The 17,197-nt window shown below is 41.8% G+C and overlaps 1 protein-coding gene across 1 annotated transcript in view; it reads right to left on the bottom strand.

Moving 5' to 3' along the window:
• The window catches only part of LOC136856904 (uncharacterized), a 92,899-nt gene that overhangs the window by 35,662 nt on the left and 40,040 nt on the right, over nucleotides 1–17,197 (bottom strand). Inside the window, exon 2 of the mRNA XM_068231043.1 lies at nucleotides 15,863–17,125. Within this exon, the coding sequence (XP_068087144.1) occupies nucleotides 15,863–17,068 (1,206 nt within the window). The 5' untranslated portion in view covers nucleotides 17,069–17,125. The remainder of the gene's footprint in view (nucleotides 1–15,862; nucleotides 17,126–17,197) is intronic.

Raw genomic sequence — 17,197 nt, 5'->3', positions numbered from 1 at the left:
TTACGGGCCCTTACCCAAGGCAATTAGAGGGTTACAATTCATTTTGGTCTACGTAGATGTTTTCTCGAAGTATGTGATGCTGTGCCCAGTACAGAAGGCGAACTCCAGGTCGGTACTGACACAGATCCGAAATAAGATCATTCCATCTATGGGGAAGCCAGACAAGATATTGAGTGACCATGGGTCTCAGTTTACCTCCGCCATGTTCAAACGCGAGATCGAGCAACTCCAAATCCAGCATATCTTCAGTTCTATTAGGCATCCCGAGTCCAACCCATCAGAAAGGATCATGCGCGAAATAGCAAAATTTTGCAGAGTTTATTGCGCCAGACAGCATTGGCGATGGGTTGATGTTCTTCCAATCATCATGGAGTGCATCAACGGGACGATTCATGAATCTACGGGGCAGGTCCCGATAGCGGTACATTTTGATCAGAAACCAGAGAGACCGTGGCACCGCGTGCTACAGTGCCCAGAAGATCCCAGGCCTTCGGCTGAACTTCGTGTGAGGATAGCTTTGGACCATCTCAAAGCCCAGGCAGAGAAGAGGCTCAGACGTCATCGAAACCGGAGATTTCATCGGCCACTTCGTGTGGGAGAACTAGTTTTAGTCAAACGACCAGCCATGTCCGACCCTCCGAGGAAGTACTACCACAAGTTTGCAGAACTTTACATCGGGCCGTATAGGATAATCCAGAACCTCGAGAATAATGCCTACAAAGTACAGTCAATGGATGGGAGAACAGAGGCCACTTACAATGCTGCAAATCTCAAACTGTACCACGCCCCAGGACAACACCCTGAAGAAGGTCCGGAGGAAGAAGAACCAGGAGAAGCCGAGGATGACGAGGATATCCCGGATCCAATGGAAGGAATGGAAGCCGATGAAGAAGATGATGCCGTGAATCACATTGTTTTGGAAGAAGGGAGCGAGTCCGAGGCATCAGCCTGTGAAGATTGTCCAGAATGCTCTGAGAGGACCGGTCTTAGGAACGCTTTAATTAATCTATGCTACCAGATACAACTGGAGAACACTGAGTTGATCGAGAAGGTCTATCAATTACGCGAACATTATCAGTGACTACTTTCCGAGACAGTTGAAAGGGAAAGAAAAATCCCGAGTTCGTGATTTATCTTTGATGAAGCAGGAGGAGAATGAAACCGTACAGTGTCCTGTACAGCTCATGGGAATGATATGTGCCTTTCTACTCCATTAAAATTACTCCTAAAGTTCGCGTCATTGGTAGCAGTATGGGCGATGCGGATCGAGCGGCGTCCGGCCAGAACAGAACCCGCGAAAGAGCGCCTGCAAAACAAAGGGAAGACAGAGCAAGAGCCAAGCCCCCACGGAAATACCCTCTCAACTTGCAGAGAGAGATAGAAGAGGACGCGATGCTGGAGTAGTCAGATACGCCCCAAGGTGTGGCTTAGCTTCCCAGAGTTCCAAACTAACATAAGGAACTTCCGGTTTTTTATGCACGTGTCACGGGTGCCAACGTCGGATTTTGGCGCGTAAAAATGGGATGATATTTTGATCCAGACATAGGAAAATTATGTGAGACGCACCATTGAATAGAGCGGAATTTTCTGCGGTTCCCAGACCAAAAATATGTAATAACTTATTCAGGGGAAGAAATGAGGTCACCAGCTGTCAGATGTAACATATTGCTAACACATGTGAATACAACAGCGTCACCCAAGCTAACAGTCGCGCTCAAAGATGACTCCAGCCCCCAAGGGACGCTAATGAATTAATCAAAGGCGGGAAGCAAATTACATAAAAACTGCCGATCGTAGGTCCACCACGCCTTGCTCAAATGAAAGAGCAGATAGAGGGCCACAAGATGCACTATTTAAATGTCTTCAATTCTTGGTATGAAAGGAGCTCTTGTTCTTAATGAACCGTGAACGTTTACGCCCCCAGGCTTCCGGCGGGCAAAATGATATAGGCCGGGCTGGCCATCGGAGAAGACAGTTTTTCTTTGCGGGTCGTTGAGAAGGACACTGTGTCCCGCGGTGCTCTAGTTCTACGGTCCGAACCCATTGACCGCTTACTAAGAGTTATTGTGTCCATCGCCGCTGTGTAGTACAAAGCCTTTGTGAAGTGAACGGGAGGCCAAACGAGCCTAGGTGAATTGTCTCTGTGCTGCGTGTCAAACTAGTTAATCCGCGAGCATAATTTACAAACGAGTAGCAGAATACGGCTGGGACGGTGCCGGCTTTAATGAGTCAGTGAAATTCATAATTTGGTATCACCCAAAGTGTTACTCTGAATCAGGGGGCTCGAGTCTCGTGAGCCACCCGATTCTTGCTGTGAACGCGCCCGCCGTGATTTGAAAGACCGTCTTATTCGTGGTGTAAACTCTGGAAATAGAGGCCGTGTGACGAGTGTAAAGTGTTACCCATTTTGGATTACTGTAAGATTTCAGCTGTGAACGAGTTTCCCAGGATGTCGGACTTGTATGGACCAGGGATGAAGGACTGCACGCCCGCCACCAACCGCGGGGCCATGCAGCACTAAAGCTCCACCATGGGTCTCCCGTGGAAGGAGAAACAACGGCCACCAAACAGATGAGTGATGTCCAAATCTAATTTCTAAGCATGATAACATAACCGGGGGATAGGATTAGCTTTCTTTGTAAATATCAAAATGTTGTAAGATAATGCATGTCCTATATGGAAATTTTATTGATCTTTAGATAGTTGAAGTAAATTCAAGGGAGCCAAATTCCCGGACGACTCAATTTTTTTTCTTAATGATTAGCTTATCGTGAGGGTTATATTTTTAGTAATATGTAGAATGTCCTAGCAAATATGGGAACAAGGTTAGGAGAATATTTGAGTTTCCCTTAGGGGTGGTTGGAACAATAGTGCTGGCGAGCAGGGAAAACCATGTCAAAATGTTGGTAGTTACTGTCCCACGTGGCTGTCGTATATGCCGGGGAAACTCATGGGTCAGTCAGACAATGCATGCCTAGCTTACACATATAATCAGTGCATGTACAGCAAGAAAGAAGAAATCCCGACCGGGAGAGGTATATGTTGTGTTATTTAGGTAGGTGTGAGGGACCATGTGCAAGTCTCCCGTGATTTTTGATTAATTGGCCAGAATGGTTTGGAGTGTTTATTTTAATCTATAGCCGGGGTGGGGCCCAGAGGCAGGAGTCGCTAATTTTTGGTCAGAAGATTTAAATATAAGTATATTTCCTGTGGCAGGAACGATATAGTCATGAGAGCCCTATGCCCAAGGGAAGAAGATACGCGATATGAGACGTAGTGAGAGGGCCGAATGCCCGAGTAATTTACGATGAGATGAGTTAGAAGTGATCGTGCCCACAGTCGGCGCTCAGCGGTAATAATTTGAAGGGAGAGAATAAAAGAGTATTTCAGGGGAATTCCACGATAATATGAATAAACAAATGAAGTGGGCCATGGATATGTGTCCCCGAGATGAGAGGGTGGACGTGTGAGGGAGAGAAGAATCTGGCGTGGCCAATGAATGAGAAATGGCCGTGCGAAGTGAATGGCCGCCCTTCCTTTTTTTTGTGAATGTCTGGCTCTCGCCCTCGTGACAGAAGGATCCCGTTGTACCATTGTATTAAGACTTGGAGCCCTGGGTCTACCCCGTGCTCTTCTGTTTGGTTTAAATGGCTTAGCTAAGAATACTTGTATAATGATAATATCATGGTGATTTTAAAAGGTATTTAATAAATGAGTAGGGATCTCCCCCAGATACCCGGTGATATGAGAATGTAGCTATTCTAGGGATTTACAGAAACCAACGGTATCTCTCGGTCGGGAGTCGGCCAGTTCGACTCCGGATTATGATGGCGCCCTTGAGCGAGCTGCCCCAGGCTTGCGCCTTGGGCCGGAGACAGTGATGACCATGCTGTTTCTTTCTAGGAATGGCTCTCCTTTGTGCATGAAGTGTATATATCCGTATATCTGTATATGTTTCGTAATTATGTGCATATATTTTTGAGTTCAAACAGAACCTATGTGCACGTTGCGTGGTCTTGGTGATAGATGAGGAGTCCGGGGTTTAGCTAAATGGTATGTGTGTTTGTTTGTGTATCATGCAAATGTTTCTTTTAATATGATAATTATGTAGCGTAGGTCCCGGTTATGTTCGTGCTAAGAACAGCAAGTAATATGTGAATAGGGACATCAGATCATCTCACGGTGTGATCGACAGAATAATATAAAAATTTCATGAACGGTCTGAACTAATGAGGAAAGATGAACGATAGAAAATCGCAAAACCTCAATCATACCGTTATGCAGACGACGCCCATGGGCGATTCATATTTTAAAGGGATCATTATTTTCTTTCCTCCCATATGTGGAGAGTTCATTGTATAGAGCTGTGTCAATTTCTTTAATATGTCATGTTTGAATAAATTCGTATTCGTAACCCCTATTTTATGATTCTTGTCATTTGTAGCAGTGCTAAGCAGTATCCACTAGGCATTTGAACCCGGAGATCCTACTTTCATATTATATACATAAGGCTCCATCTTAAGTATTTGTTTTTTTTCTTTCTTTCGAACGTACCACTCCCCAAGTGCTCAGGCTGCCCGGGCAAGCACAGAAAGTAGGAAGGGAAGCGGTTCGAAGCTCGTGAAGCAATTCGACCCGCTCTTCAATCCAATCTCATCCGTGGGTGTTTACCCCGTTACGTGGAGGCATTCTTATGCGTGGGTCATCCATTCGAGGCCCGGTAGGGTGTAGTACCAAGGCCAGTATAATAGGGGGTACCGGTATCAACAGAATAATTACGGAGGACAAGAAAGGCCTCATACACACTGGAGAGAACGACATGGTAGGAATGAGAGTCCTAGACCGCAGTATATTTGTCCGAGTGGAGAAGAGTGCTCACGAGTCTCAACGTTACGTCAAGGTTACTAGGTGATGAAGGATAACCATGCACACTGTGGCTCATAAGTTCGAGAAGACATTCTGTTGTTCCCAGCAATCTAATAGACCAGTGGCGGTTCGTGACATTTTACTCTGGCAGGGCTGTGCTGTCATCTCCATCCCCCAAACGGCCCAGTTTTCACTGACCAGCACCACGATAATTGTAGGTGAAATATAATAATAATAATAATAATAATAATAATAATAATAATAATAATAATAATAATAATAATAATAATAATAATAATAATCCGATGAAAAATGAAATGGCGTAATGCGTTTAGTGCCGGGTGTGTCCGAGGACAAGTTCGGCTCGTCAGATGCAGCACTTTTGATTTGATGCCCGTAGGCGACCCAGCCCCCGTGCCAGCGAAATTAACCAATTATGGTTAAAATTCTCTACCCTTCCGGGAATCGAACCTGGGACCCCTGTGACCAAAGGCCAACACGCTAACCATTTAGCCATGCAGCCGGACATAATCCGATGACACTGGCTAAATAGGTATCTTCTTCCGAGGCAAAACGATCACGTAGCGAAAATCAGATAATATCGCGAAGCGGAGAAAGTAGAAACCTAAAGCAACGCAAATCCGGAAGCATTACAATCTACATACCCTTAAAACATTGACAAAATCATATACTTATGTTCATAAAACAGTAAAATTCATGACTCGATATACTTTTCAGGTAGAGGTTCAAAAAAACATAGGCTAATACATCACAACACATGTAGGGAAAACGAAAGGGCTCATGTATCTAAGTGTGAAGACAGCAGAGCGAACACCACTAACAAGAAAACTCAACAACTGAATCCGAAAAACAATTCTAGTAGATTACGAAATGTCAGTCAGCTGTTATTATAAGCATAATGTTCGTACTTTGATGATGATGATGATGATAATGAGGGGATGAAGATACACATGAAAATAATACAAAAAGTAGGTAACGATACCTTAGCTGACTTGCTTGTATACAAAATCCATTCTCCTCTCCTTCTGTTCCGCGAAGTGGTTGATGACACGTTCGTTGAAGTTAGGGACTGCCAACAGCTGTTTCTCGATGGAGCACATAGCAAGCGCGTTGAGACGGTCTTCCTCCATGGTATTCCTAATGAACAACTTAATCCTTTTCAGCGTAGAGAAGCACCTTTCATTTTCTGACGTTGTCATCGGAATTGTACAAATAATTCGTAATAACTTAATTGACTCGAGAAGAAGTACTTCCAGATTGTTATCACAAATGCATGTCATGCTTATTCTGAGTAGCACATCGCTCAACAATTAAATTTAATTGATGCGCGTAGCAGTGCACAATATGAGCGTTTTTGTAAACGACCTCGACCCTTACTTGAACGCTAGTCTGCTTTCCACTCATTACTGAATGGCCGTCGTACGTCTGCGCAATGACTTTGTCCGGAGTTTGGTCCAACTTCAGTTCTTCCAACTCCTGGAATACGGCAGAGGTGAGTGATTATCAGGCAACACAAAACTTATGAACCTTTCACTTATTTTGCTGCCCAGCTCGTACCGTACAACAAAAACGAGTTGAGATAAGGTGGAGCAATCGGTGGTTTCATCAACTTGAATTGCCACAAAATTTGTTTGAGAGATTTCTTCCGAAATCATTTGATGGCACACGGCATGGATTGAATTCAGAAGCTCGTTCTGTATGGTATTAGATAACCCCAAAAATACTCTGTTATTTGCTCTTTCGATATGTTCTTTCAGTGTGCTGTCTAGCTCTGACATTAAATTGACTAAACCTCGAAAAATACCAGGGTTATCAGATGTGTATGTCTCATCGTGTCCCCTGAGCGCAAGTTCAAACTTCCCACAGAACTTAATAGCATCAATTAATTTACTAAGAATGTATCGATTCTTCGAAACCTGTTCATTTGATTGTTTAATTTTAAGTCTTTAGGCACTGTCTAATTGGCATCGAATATGTACTCTACCAAGCATATCAAAATTAGTACAGCCAACGCAATAAAGATAACATTGTATAACTGAATAACACACCACCATAAGTTAGATTGTCCATCACTTTATATAATCAGTTATAGAGTGAAATTATGGTACGTGTTTCAGTAAAGGTGGCGGGGCGGCGCCCAAAAGCCCTTCATGCACAAACCACCACTGTAATGGACTGCATTAAAATGTTTGATATGTCCATAGAGTGATCAGACAGGTTATTTCCACACATTGGTTCTACTTCTTTATGATTCACACATATATCTAACGTAAAAATTTTCAACAAATCACTCATTATTGCTTACCAAGTTAGAAATCAACCCTGTTCCAACGTATGTAACCACCCGTAAAACAAAGACAAAGGCCACTTATGTCCCTGTCTTACATGGGTATCGATATTGACCTTCATATCGTCTTTTTCTTCAGGAAAACCCTTTAGATTGCCCCACGTGATTAGCGTCATGTGTGTACCTTACTACCATCCTGCTTTCTTCGTCTGGCTGCCCATTGGTGGATTCGTGTTCGGTTCATCAGTGGGCTTAAAATTAATTCAGTAATTTTACTATAGAAATCAAAGCAGGACAGGAAACTAACATACCAACTCAATCAATCACTACTGATCTGTATTTAGGGCAGTCGCCCGGGTGGTAGATTCCCTATCTGTTGTTTTCCTAGCCTTTTCTTAAATGATCGCAAAGAAATTGGAAATTTATTGAACATCTCCCTTGGTAAGTTATTCCAATCCCTAACTCCCCTGCCTATCAACGAATATTTGTCCCAATTTGCCCTCTCGAATTCCAGCTTAATCTTCATAATGTGATCTTTCCTACTTTTAAGGACATCACTCAAACATATTCGTCTACTGATGTCATTCCACACCATCTTTCCACTGACAGCTCGGAACATACCACTTATAATACCAGTGACGTGTGCTGGGATCAAGACGTGGGTTACCACTAGATTTACGTTACCCCTTTTCGAAGGTTGGTTCAGTGAACGTCAAGCCTTCAGCGTTTTGAGCTGCAGCCAATAGCCAACGGAGAAGCCTGCTGTATTGTCAAGGGTGCCCTGGCCTCTGCTACTGCCAATGCTCAACCCCTGATCAGTGGAGGTGGTAGCCTAAGGTTTAGCACATTAAAGCCCGGCTTTGTGGCTAAATGGATAGAATACTTGCCCCTGTTCCGATGGCCGCGGTTCAATTTTCAGTTTCAAGCCCCTTATACTGTTAATTCCCCTGGCTTGGGGACTGGGTATTTATGACGTCTTCGCCATTCATTTTATCCTCATTAGGTCTCCACCAAGCCTATAGAGATTGCATGCACCATTACTTTCTTTTACGTCGTTATGCCCTACTTAGGAAGCCGATTAAACCAGCTTAGCTGATCTGTTGGCCTTCTCCTCCCAAAATCTCTTCATCCTCTCGCTGAGCTTCTTCCTTCGGTCTTCTGTCCAAGTTATAGTGGCTCTGGTGTTGGGTTTGTCTTCAAACTGGTGATTGTCGATTTTGGTTCTGAATTTACACCTGTCCTGTAAAATGTCTTCCGAGATGTTGATTTCCTGGAGATCTGTTTCAATTTCACGAAGCCAGCTGTTCTTGATTTTAGATGAAAGGGCCAGGTTGAGAATTCCTTTACTTAGTCTGTTACTGTTCATTCTGATAATGTGTTCATAACATTTCAATAAAAATGTTGAATTTTACAGCGGTCGTACCCATCATTCAATGGTCAATTAGCTTCCTCGGGAGATCAGTGGTGGTGTCCGATCCATGATCGTGGGTTCGATTCCAACCAACAAAGGAGAACACTAAATCTGAAAGATTGCAATTCACTTTAGCATGTCTACCAATAACAATAATACTTTATTGCTCCTATAATAGCAGCCCTGAATTGTCTTCCTACAAGGACGTAGAAGTAAACGGGAGTGAAATACCAGCACTCTGTTATCTATATAATTAAGTCAGAAGTATGAGGTGTGGAAGTATATACGATGAGTAACGCATGGTTGATAGTTGGCACTGGCGATCTGACAGCACACCTATCTCTCCCGATCCCCACTCCTATCTGATATATACAGCACCGTGACGTGTCGGGTGAGTCGAGGGGAGATGAACCAGAGGCTGGGCTTCAATATCAGTCTCCGATGCCTTGCTCTCAGAAATACGTACAACGTTTCTTCTCACTGCTTTCAAATTTTGTAAATGGAACACTGTGACAGATGCTTACATTATAATGTGTTTTAGACTTCCATAATTTTCAATTGAGGTTTGGTCTTCACTGATAGCCTTGGTAGCCCTCAGTATACGCCACTGTATAATACCAATATAAATGGTCCGTTATTGGACATTATAAATTTTCCAGCTAACTCATTCCTGGTTGCCAACGTTTTCCCCCCGTGTGTTAAGTTGGGCTAATCAGTTGGTACACAGCACACACCAAGACGCATGGCTAGTGCATACCATGGAAGCCACTGTGTAAGCTACTTGGAACCACCGGCAGTGCCAATGCACTATGAGGGACTTTGTGTCATTACCGAAAATTGATGCCTGCTTGGCCATTAGGACAAATATTTCAGGTTCCCTATGGAAATCAACATCTATATCACATACCACTTAGTCGAGCAGCTGGCCTCCTTTCTCCCAAGTCTTTCCAGCCCAAACTTTACAATATTTTTGTAACGCTACTCTTTTGTCGGAAATCACCAAAAACAAATCCAGCTGCTTTACTTTGGATTTTTTTCCAGTTCTTGAATCATGTAATCCTGGAGAGGGTCCCATAATCTGGAACCATACTCTAGTTGGGGTCTTACCAGAGACTTATATGCCCTCTCCTTTACATCCTTACTACAACCCCTGTATGCAGATACATGCAGAGATCTGTACCCTTTATTAACAATCATATTTATGTGATTACCCCAATGAAGATCTTTCCTTATGTTAACACCTAGGTACTTACAATCATCCCGAAAAGGAACTTTCACCCATCAACGCAGTAATTAAAACAGAAAGGACTTTTTGTATTTGTGAAACTCACAGCCGGACTTTTAACCCCGTTTATCATCATACCATTGCCTACTGTCCGTCTCACAACATTATCGAGGTCATTTTGCAGTTGCTCACAATCTTGTAACTTATTTATTACTCTGTACAGAATAGCACCATCTGCAAACAGCCTTATCTCAGATTCCACTTCTTTATATATATCATTGGTATATACAAGAAAGCATAAAGGTCCAATAATACTGCCTTGTGGAATTCCCCTCTTAATTATTACAGAGTCAGATAAAGCTTTGCCTACTATAATTTTTTGAGTTCCATTTTCTAGAAATATGGCCATCCATTCAGCCACTCTTTTCTATTCCAATAGCACTCATTTTTGCCAGTAGTCTCCCATGATCTACCCTATCAAATGCCTTAGATAGGTCAATCATAATACAGTCCATTTGACCTCCTGAATCCAGAATATCTGCTATATCTTGCTGAAATCCTACAAGTTGAGCTTCAGTGGAATAACCTTTCCTAAACCCAAACTGCCTTCTGTCAAACTAGTTATTAATTTTGCAAACATGTATAATATAATCAGAAAGAATGCTTTCGCAAAGCTTACATGCAAGGCATGTCAAAGTGACTGGCCTGTAATTTTCAGCTTTATACACTGGGGCTATTATAGCAACTCTCCATTCATTTGGTATAGCTCCTTCAAGCAAACAATAATCAAATAAGTACTTCAGATATGGTACCATATCCCAACCCATTGCCTTTAGTATATCCCCAGAAATCTTATCAATTCCAGCTGCTTTTCTAGTTTTCAACATTTGTATCTTTCTGCAAATGTCATTCTTATCATAGGTAAATTTTAATACTTCTTTAGTATTAGTCACCTCCTCTATCTGAACATTATCCTTGTAACCAACAATCTTTACATACTGCTGACTGAATACTTCTGGCTTTTGAAGATCCTCACATATACACTCCACTTATTCATTAATGATTCCTGGAATATCCTTCTTGGAACCTGTTTCTGCCTTAAAGTACCTATACACGCCCCTCTATTTTTCACTAAAATTTGTATGACTGTCAATTATACTTGCCATCATGTTATCCTTAGCTGACTTCTTTGCTAGATTCAATTTCCTAGTAAGTTCTTTCAATTTCTCCTTACTTCTACAGCCATTTCTAACTCTATTTCTTTCCAACCTGCACCTCCTTCTTAGTCTCTTTACTTCTCTGTTATAAAATAGTGGATCTATACCATTCCTTACCACCTTTAAAGGTACAAACCTATTTTCACATTCCTCAACAATTGCTTTAAACCCATCGCAGAGTCTGTTTACATTTTTCTTTAACGTTTTCTACCGATCATATTTACTTTTTTTGAACTCCCTCATGGCTGTTTTACCAGCTGTATGGTAATGCCTAAGCGTCCTAATTTTAATACCTTCCTTTCTTTCACATTTATTTTTAACTATGACAAAACAGCTTCGTGATCACTCATACCATCTATTACTTTGGTTTCTCTATACAGCTCATCTGTTTTTACCAGCTCCACAACCAAAATATTCTTCCCTGTAGTTGGTTCCATCACTTTCTGAATTAGCTGCCATTCCCATATTAACTTATTTGCCATTTGTTGTTCATGCTTCCTGTCATTTGCATTACCTTCCCAATTGACATTTGGTAAATTGAGGACACCTGCTACTATCACATTCCTTTCCATATCATTTCCAACATAGCTGATTATCTTATCAAATAATTCTGAAACAGCATCAGGGCTACCATTTCCCGATCTGTACACTCCAAAGACATCAAGTTGCCTATTATCTTTAGAGATGAGATGAGAATTTCATGTTTGTCATCTTTAACCTTTTAGTAGCTTACAAATTCTTCTTCCACCAGAAGGAATACTCCCCCTCCTACAAATCCTATCATATCCCTACGATACACACTCCAGTTCCGTGAGAATATTTCTGCACCCATTATATAATTTCTCAGCCATGATTCAACTCCTATTACAATAACTGGTTAGTATATATCTATTAAATTACTTGATTCGATTCCTTTCTTTACAATACTTCCACACTTGTGCACTAACATTTTTATGTCATCCCTACTTGACTTCCATTTCCCTGTACACTTATCACCGCCACCTAGGACACACCGTTTCCCTCAATGTACCTGCCTATAACCCTTCTAAACAAAATTCCTAACTTATCCCACATACCCACTCCACAGTCTCATTTAAATCCCCAACCACTTTCCAGTCAGTATCCTTCCTACACAGTATTCCACTGATAACAATCTCCACTTCCTTAAAATTCACCCATGCTGCATTTACCAGATTCCACACATCCTCAACTATGTTGGTACCTATTCCTGCTTGTCTTACATTGTTAGTGTTATGGGGATACCCGTGGAGCAGAAAGAGGTTAAAGAAGGTGCCGGAGTGAATGGGTCTAACTACAATATCAAAATTAATTTAAAACTTGAATGGAAGGTTATATTTCTTCATAAAGACAACAAATAACAATATGTCAGGTACAAAAGCAATCTTGAAAGAAGACTAGAAAAATTCAAGATTAGTGAACATTACAAATTATGGGCTTCAAGCCCGTAGTTTTACAATTCCAGAGATACGGGATCCAGTTTACACCATTTAAGTTAAAAATTAGAAACCATTAAGTCAGGGGCAGAAATCGCCTTAAATCAAGAGCACTTGCTCCCTAAATACAATATCTGGCCTTCCAGAGGCACTCTTTACAATAATCAAAACTTGGAAAAGGAGCTAACAGGCTCTCCAACATTCATCCAAATATAACCGCCCGCTTAAGGCAACATTACACACAATTCTAACACTCTCTGGCCTCCCATGGCCCGAATTACAAATTGAAACAGGGGTATCTCGTACCCAACCTACGGAGCCTTTGCGAAAAAGAACAGATTAAGGAAACGGCCCGAAACACAAACTGAAAGGTGTACACTGCACTCCCAGGTAATGGAAATTAAAACCTACAGGGCTCTCGGCCGATGAAACAGGGGCGAATCCCAAACTACTTGAAGTGGCGTGCAAGTAAATCACTTTAACACATTAAGGAAGAAAATCGTTACAAAACGAAGTCACCTCAAACCAGGATGAAGGGGAGCTCGAGAGGGTACTTCACTCTATATCCCCGGTTTACAGTTACAGATTTTATGAACAGTTTACATTAGCCGGAAGAAAGTTACATTTTAGAAAAGTAGGTTATATAACTAAAGATTCAGACCTTTCCCTCGGATTAAGCTGCGGAGGTAGCTACAACAAGAAAGAATTTATGTGGCCATTACCTTATAGATGTTCTGCTGCCGACGAATGAGGCCGCCCGCCTCCTGCTTAAGCACACACACTCAGATATACGACGATCAATTGGCCAGGAAATGTGAAAAGCCACAATTTATATACCCTCAGCGAAGGTTCGAGATCATTCAAGACTAATCAGGACACCCCTCTTAAATTTTATTGGCTAACACATAGTGAACAAAAAATGCGGGATTGGTTGAAAATTCCTGATTGGTTATATTCAAAACTGGCGGAAGGAAAAGGAAGTATTGCCAAACTAAAAATAAATGAACATAGATCAGTTATGGAAAACCTAGGAATACAAGACTTCTTTAAGTTATAAGTTTGTACACCTTGCACCAGGGTGCATGATCATAGTTTTTTGGTAGTGTCATGCGTGGAAGAATGTCCAAACTTCTTGATGAATGGCAAACAAAACAAGGAAGAATTCACTCAGTTTAGGAAACCTCACAACACAACAATTACTTAATTTTTCAGTGGTGACATCTTCTGATTGAAGTTCTCAGTTCCTGTTGGAGTAGTTTCCACTTTTGTTCGATAGAGGAGTTCATTAAGACGCTTATTTTGAATGCGCGGCGTTGAGTTGTACCTCCCGGTACAGTTAGTACCAACGTAAAACACTACCACCCTCTGCTTTCCCTCTTCCTTCTCTTCTGCTTTCCTCAACATCTGCCTCAACCTAATTCCTGGACAACACTCTACCCTGGTTTCCTTTCCTCCACACACTTTCCCCACATGTCTAACCATGGAATTCCCCATTACCAGAGCTTCAACCCAACCCACCACATTTGATCCTCTCCTCTCCTGGTCAGCCATATCTTCTTTCACTGCTGCAGAAGCTACCAGTACTTCCTCCTCCCTTTTCTCTCTCCCATGACCCTGTTCCACTTGTCTTTTCCTATCCACTACTCTACATTTCCCTTTCCTACCTTTTCCCTTCCTCCTACTTCTACACATCTCAGCAACAGTTCCCTGTTCATCTTCCCTCGGTTGTTCTACCTGCAGAGACTCGTACTGATTTATCACAGACACCTGCCCTTAATTCTGATCCTGAATAGAGCCCTTATCCTGCAATCTCCTTCCCCTTAAGCATTAGACCACCTGTCTTCTACAATTCCTGCCTGTACATTTTTTGACGGAGGCCTACTTTTCTTCCTGTCCTCTGAGAGAATCCTAATTATCTCCCTCAAACTCTCCAACTCCTCCCTCATAATCCTTAATGCCTGGCCACACCCACAGTTCCTACACTTGCACTCCTTAGCCATTCTTTGCGGAATAATGAGAAGAAAAGAAAAAAGAAAATAACTTATTCTAAATAAAAATGAAAGGAAAGTAATGTTGTCTATAAAAATGAAATATGAATATGAATGAAATATTGTCTAGGATAGTTGAAAAAGATCACACAACGACAAGGTAATTAATATAAGCTACTACTACACTACAATACTACTTAGTTGCATGAAATTTTTTCTACAACACCCTAACAGAATGAAAATTGCTGTTGATTACTGAAAACCAAAAGTAACAGACAAGAATTAGGCCTACACAATTCTAAAATGCAGTGAAGTCTACCCTAATTACTGCAACAGAATTGCTGTAGGAGCGACGACATAGTTCGGCACCAACTGCAGCAGGTTTGATGTGTCGTTTGATTTCAATTTTGGATGTGTTATTCGGACTTCATCAATGTTTTAAATTTGGATTATAAATTCAGACATACCAGATTGTTTACTTTATTACTGGTTGTATGTGAGCGTATTTTTTTCCAACTGGATCGTGGATGAAGACGACCCAGTGTATATGGGATCGAAACTAGTCCCAATTGTATAGAACATTATACAAGCTAATGGTACCGAATAGCTGGATCCTTCTCTACCCTTTGATAGTGATCAATTGTCAGTATGGAACAAAAAGAAATTCATAACCTATGATTTGTTACTCTCCTCAGAGGGATGCTTACTTCCCAAAATGTAAGGGTTGCCATTTATTTGTAGGGTAACAAGGGCGCTAATCTGTTGCAGGACAGCTTCCCACTGTGATTGCAAAAGTCCTAGATTTTTTAACTTCCAGTGTGTGTGTGTATCATACCATCAGGTGTGCCAGCAGGAAGCTGGAGGATTTCCTTCAGCACGCATTTTATCATTTTGTCACTGTCTTTCAGAAATTTCAGAGAAATACAGTTCAACAGAGCTGTATGAAATGGATAAATCAATGCTGGCCAAATGGAAGAGTGTGGTGTTGGCACAAGAATGCTAAGAATCCCTTGGATGGAGAAAAGATCTAACTAATCCATAACTGAAGAGTTTGGTATCCTGAAAATGCCTTTCTTCTGCTGTTAGACAGAGAACCCTGCAGTTCTTTGGGCGTGTATTAAGCAGAGAAAATCAACTTGAAAAACTAGTTATGCAAGGAAAAGTAAATTGAATCAAGCAGCGTGGAAGAGCTCTCAGAAGATGGATAGACCAGAACGAAGGCGCAACTCACGCACCTCTTCGAGTGACAGTCCGGACAGCAGAAGACCGTAGGCAATGGCGACTGCTGGTGGACACCGTTGACTAGTAAACATGAACTCACAATACTCAGACATGCAACTGAGAAGAAGAGGCTTATAGACTGATTGCCAATGCTAAAAATACAAAAGTTTACCTTGGAAGTTATGTCTGACTCATTATCAGAAGTGATACTTTTCTCCTTCAGATACTTCTCCTCGACAGAGCTGTATTCCTCAGATATTGGCAGTACGCTGAAATCCAACCAGTCTCCCATGCTCTCGCGAAAGTCATCCACGCTACCTTCAAAGTTCGCTTCACCTTTGTAGATGTAATCAAGAAAGGTTTGCATGTGAGAACGCTTCACATCTTTAACCAGCACAAATGTATCTTTCATACACTGGCCCATGCACTTAGCCAGGCTTCTGAAGTACAAACTGAAGGCACTTAATATGACACTGTGAGCCATGAATATTTGATTGTCCACAAATATCAGCAAATCTGTCAAACTTTCATGTTCAAGAAAATTTGATAACATACTTTGACACTGTGATGATGTTCTGATTACACTTCTGTATTCAAAAACTTTCTCTTTGTCATATTTGTCAGCAAGCGCTGGCCGAATTGCTTCAAGTCCTTCGTACAGTTTTTGAACTCTGAGAAGTTTGGCAGCACCGTGCAAACTTTTAATATCTTCTTCTATCACCTTAACTTGGCCTTTATAACAGTACTCTAAAACAAGTTCCAGGATTTTTGCAGGAACGTTCTGAAGAACAAACGTATAAGGCTTTCTTACACGTTCACAATGTTTCTCAAAGATCTGCAGCAAGAAGTTGCTGCACGATGCCAGAAGAGAGGAGTGCGAATATATCATGGAAAGATCGCTGGTGAAGAACACCACGTCACACTTGTCTGGCTCCCGTCTCGAGTCCCAAAGACACTGCAAGAGAACTTCCCTGTGTTTAGGCCACGTGAAGTGGCTAATGGCAGAGTCGTTGTAAGTTTCAAATTGTGAAAATCCTTCCATCCTGAGGAGCTCAGCAGTTCTATACAGCTTTATAACATCATTGCGAGGAACAGATGCCGCGCCCATGTAGATGTAGTCGATAATTCCTTGCACGACCGTGTGATCAATTTCTTCCATTAACACAACATTTCCTTTCTTGACAAACTCGTTGAAGTATGAAGTGAAGCCGGAGAGCACGGCTTGGTGGACGGCTATTTTCTCTTTCCCTGTAATGAAGATGATGTCGGTTAAAACACTGCTCAGTGAGAAGTTCTTCAATGTTGTCACCAAGTTTACGAAGTGGTCTTCCCAGCATACATCATGACAAGTTTGAGATGACGGCACTGCAGACTCCATCCTGAGGGCAATGTGAGCCGACTGCTACTCTTCCTCCTGTAGGTTTTCCATCCTAGCCTGTAAGGAAATTGAACAAGGTTTCAGAAAACAAATTTCACTGAGCTACACTTATAGGTTACAATAATAAAT

This window comes from Anabrus simplex, chromosome 1 (assembly GCF_040414725.1).
Source record: "Anabrus simplex isolate iqAnaSimp1 chromosome 1, ASM4041472v1, whole genome shotgun sequence".
NCBI classification, from domain to species: Eukaryota; Metazoa; Arthropoda; class Insecta; order Orthoptera; family Tettigoniidae; genus Anabrus; species Anabrus simplex.
Note: the sequence above shows the minus strand (reverse complement) of the source record. Positions and strands in the feature narration are given on the sequence as shown.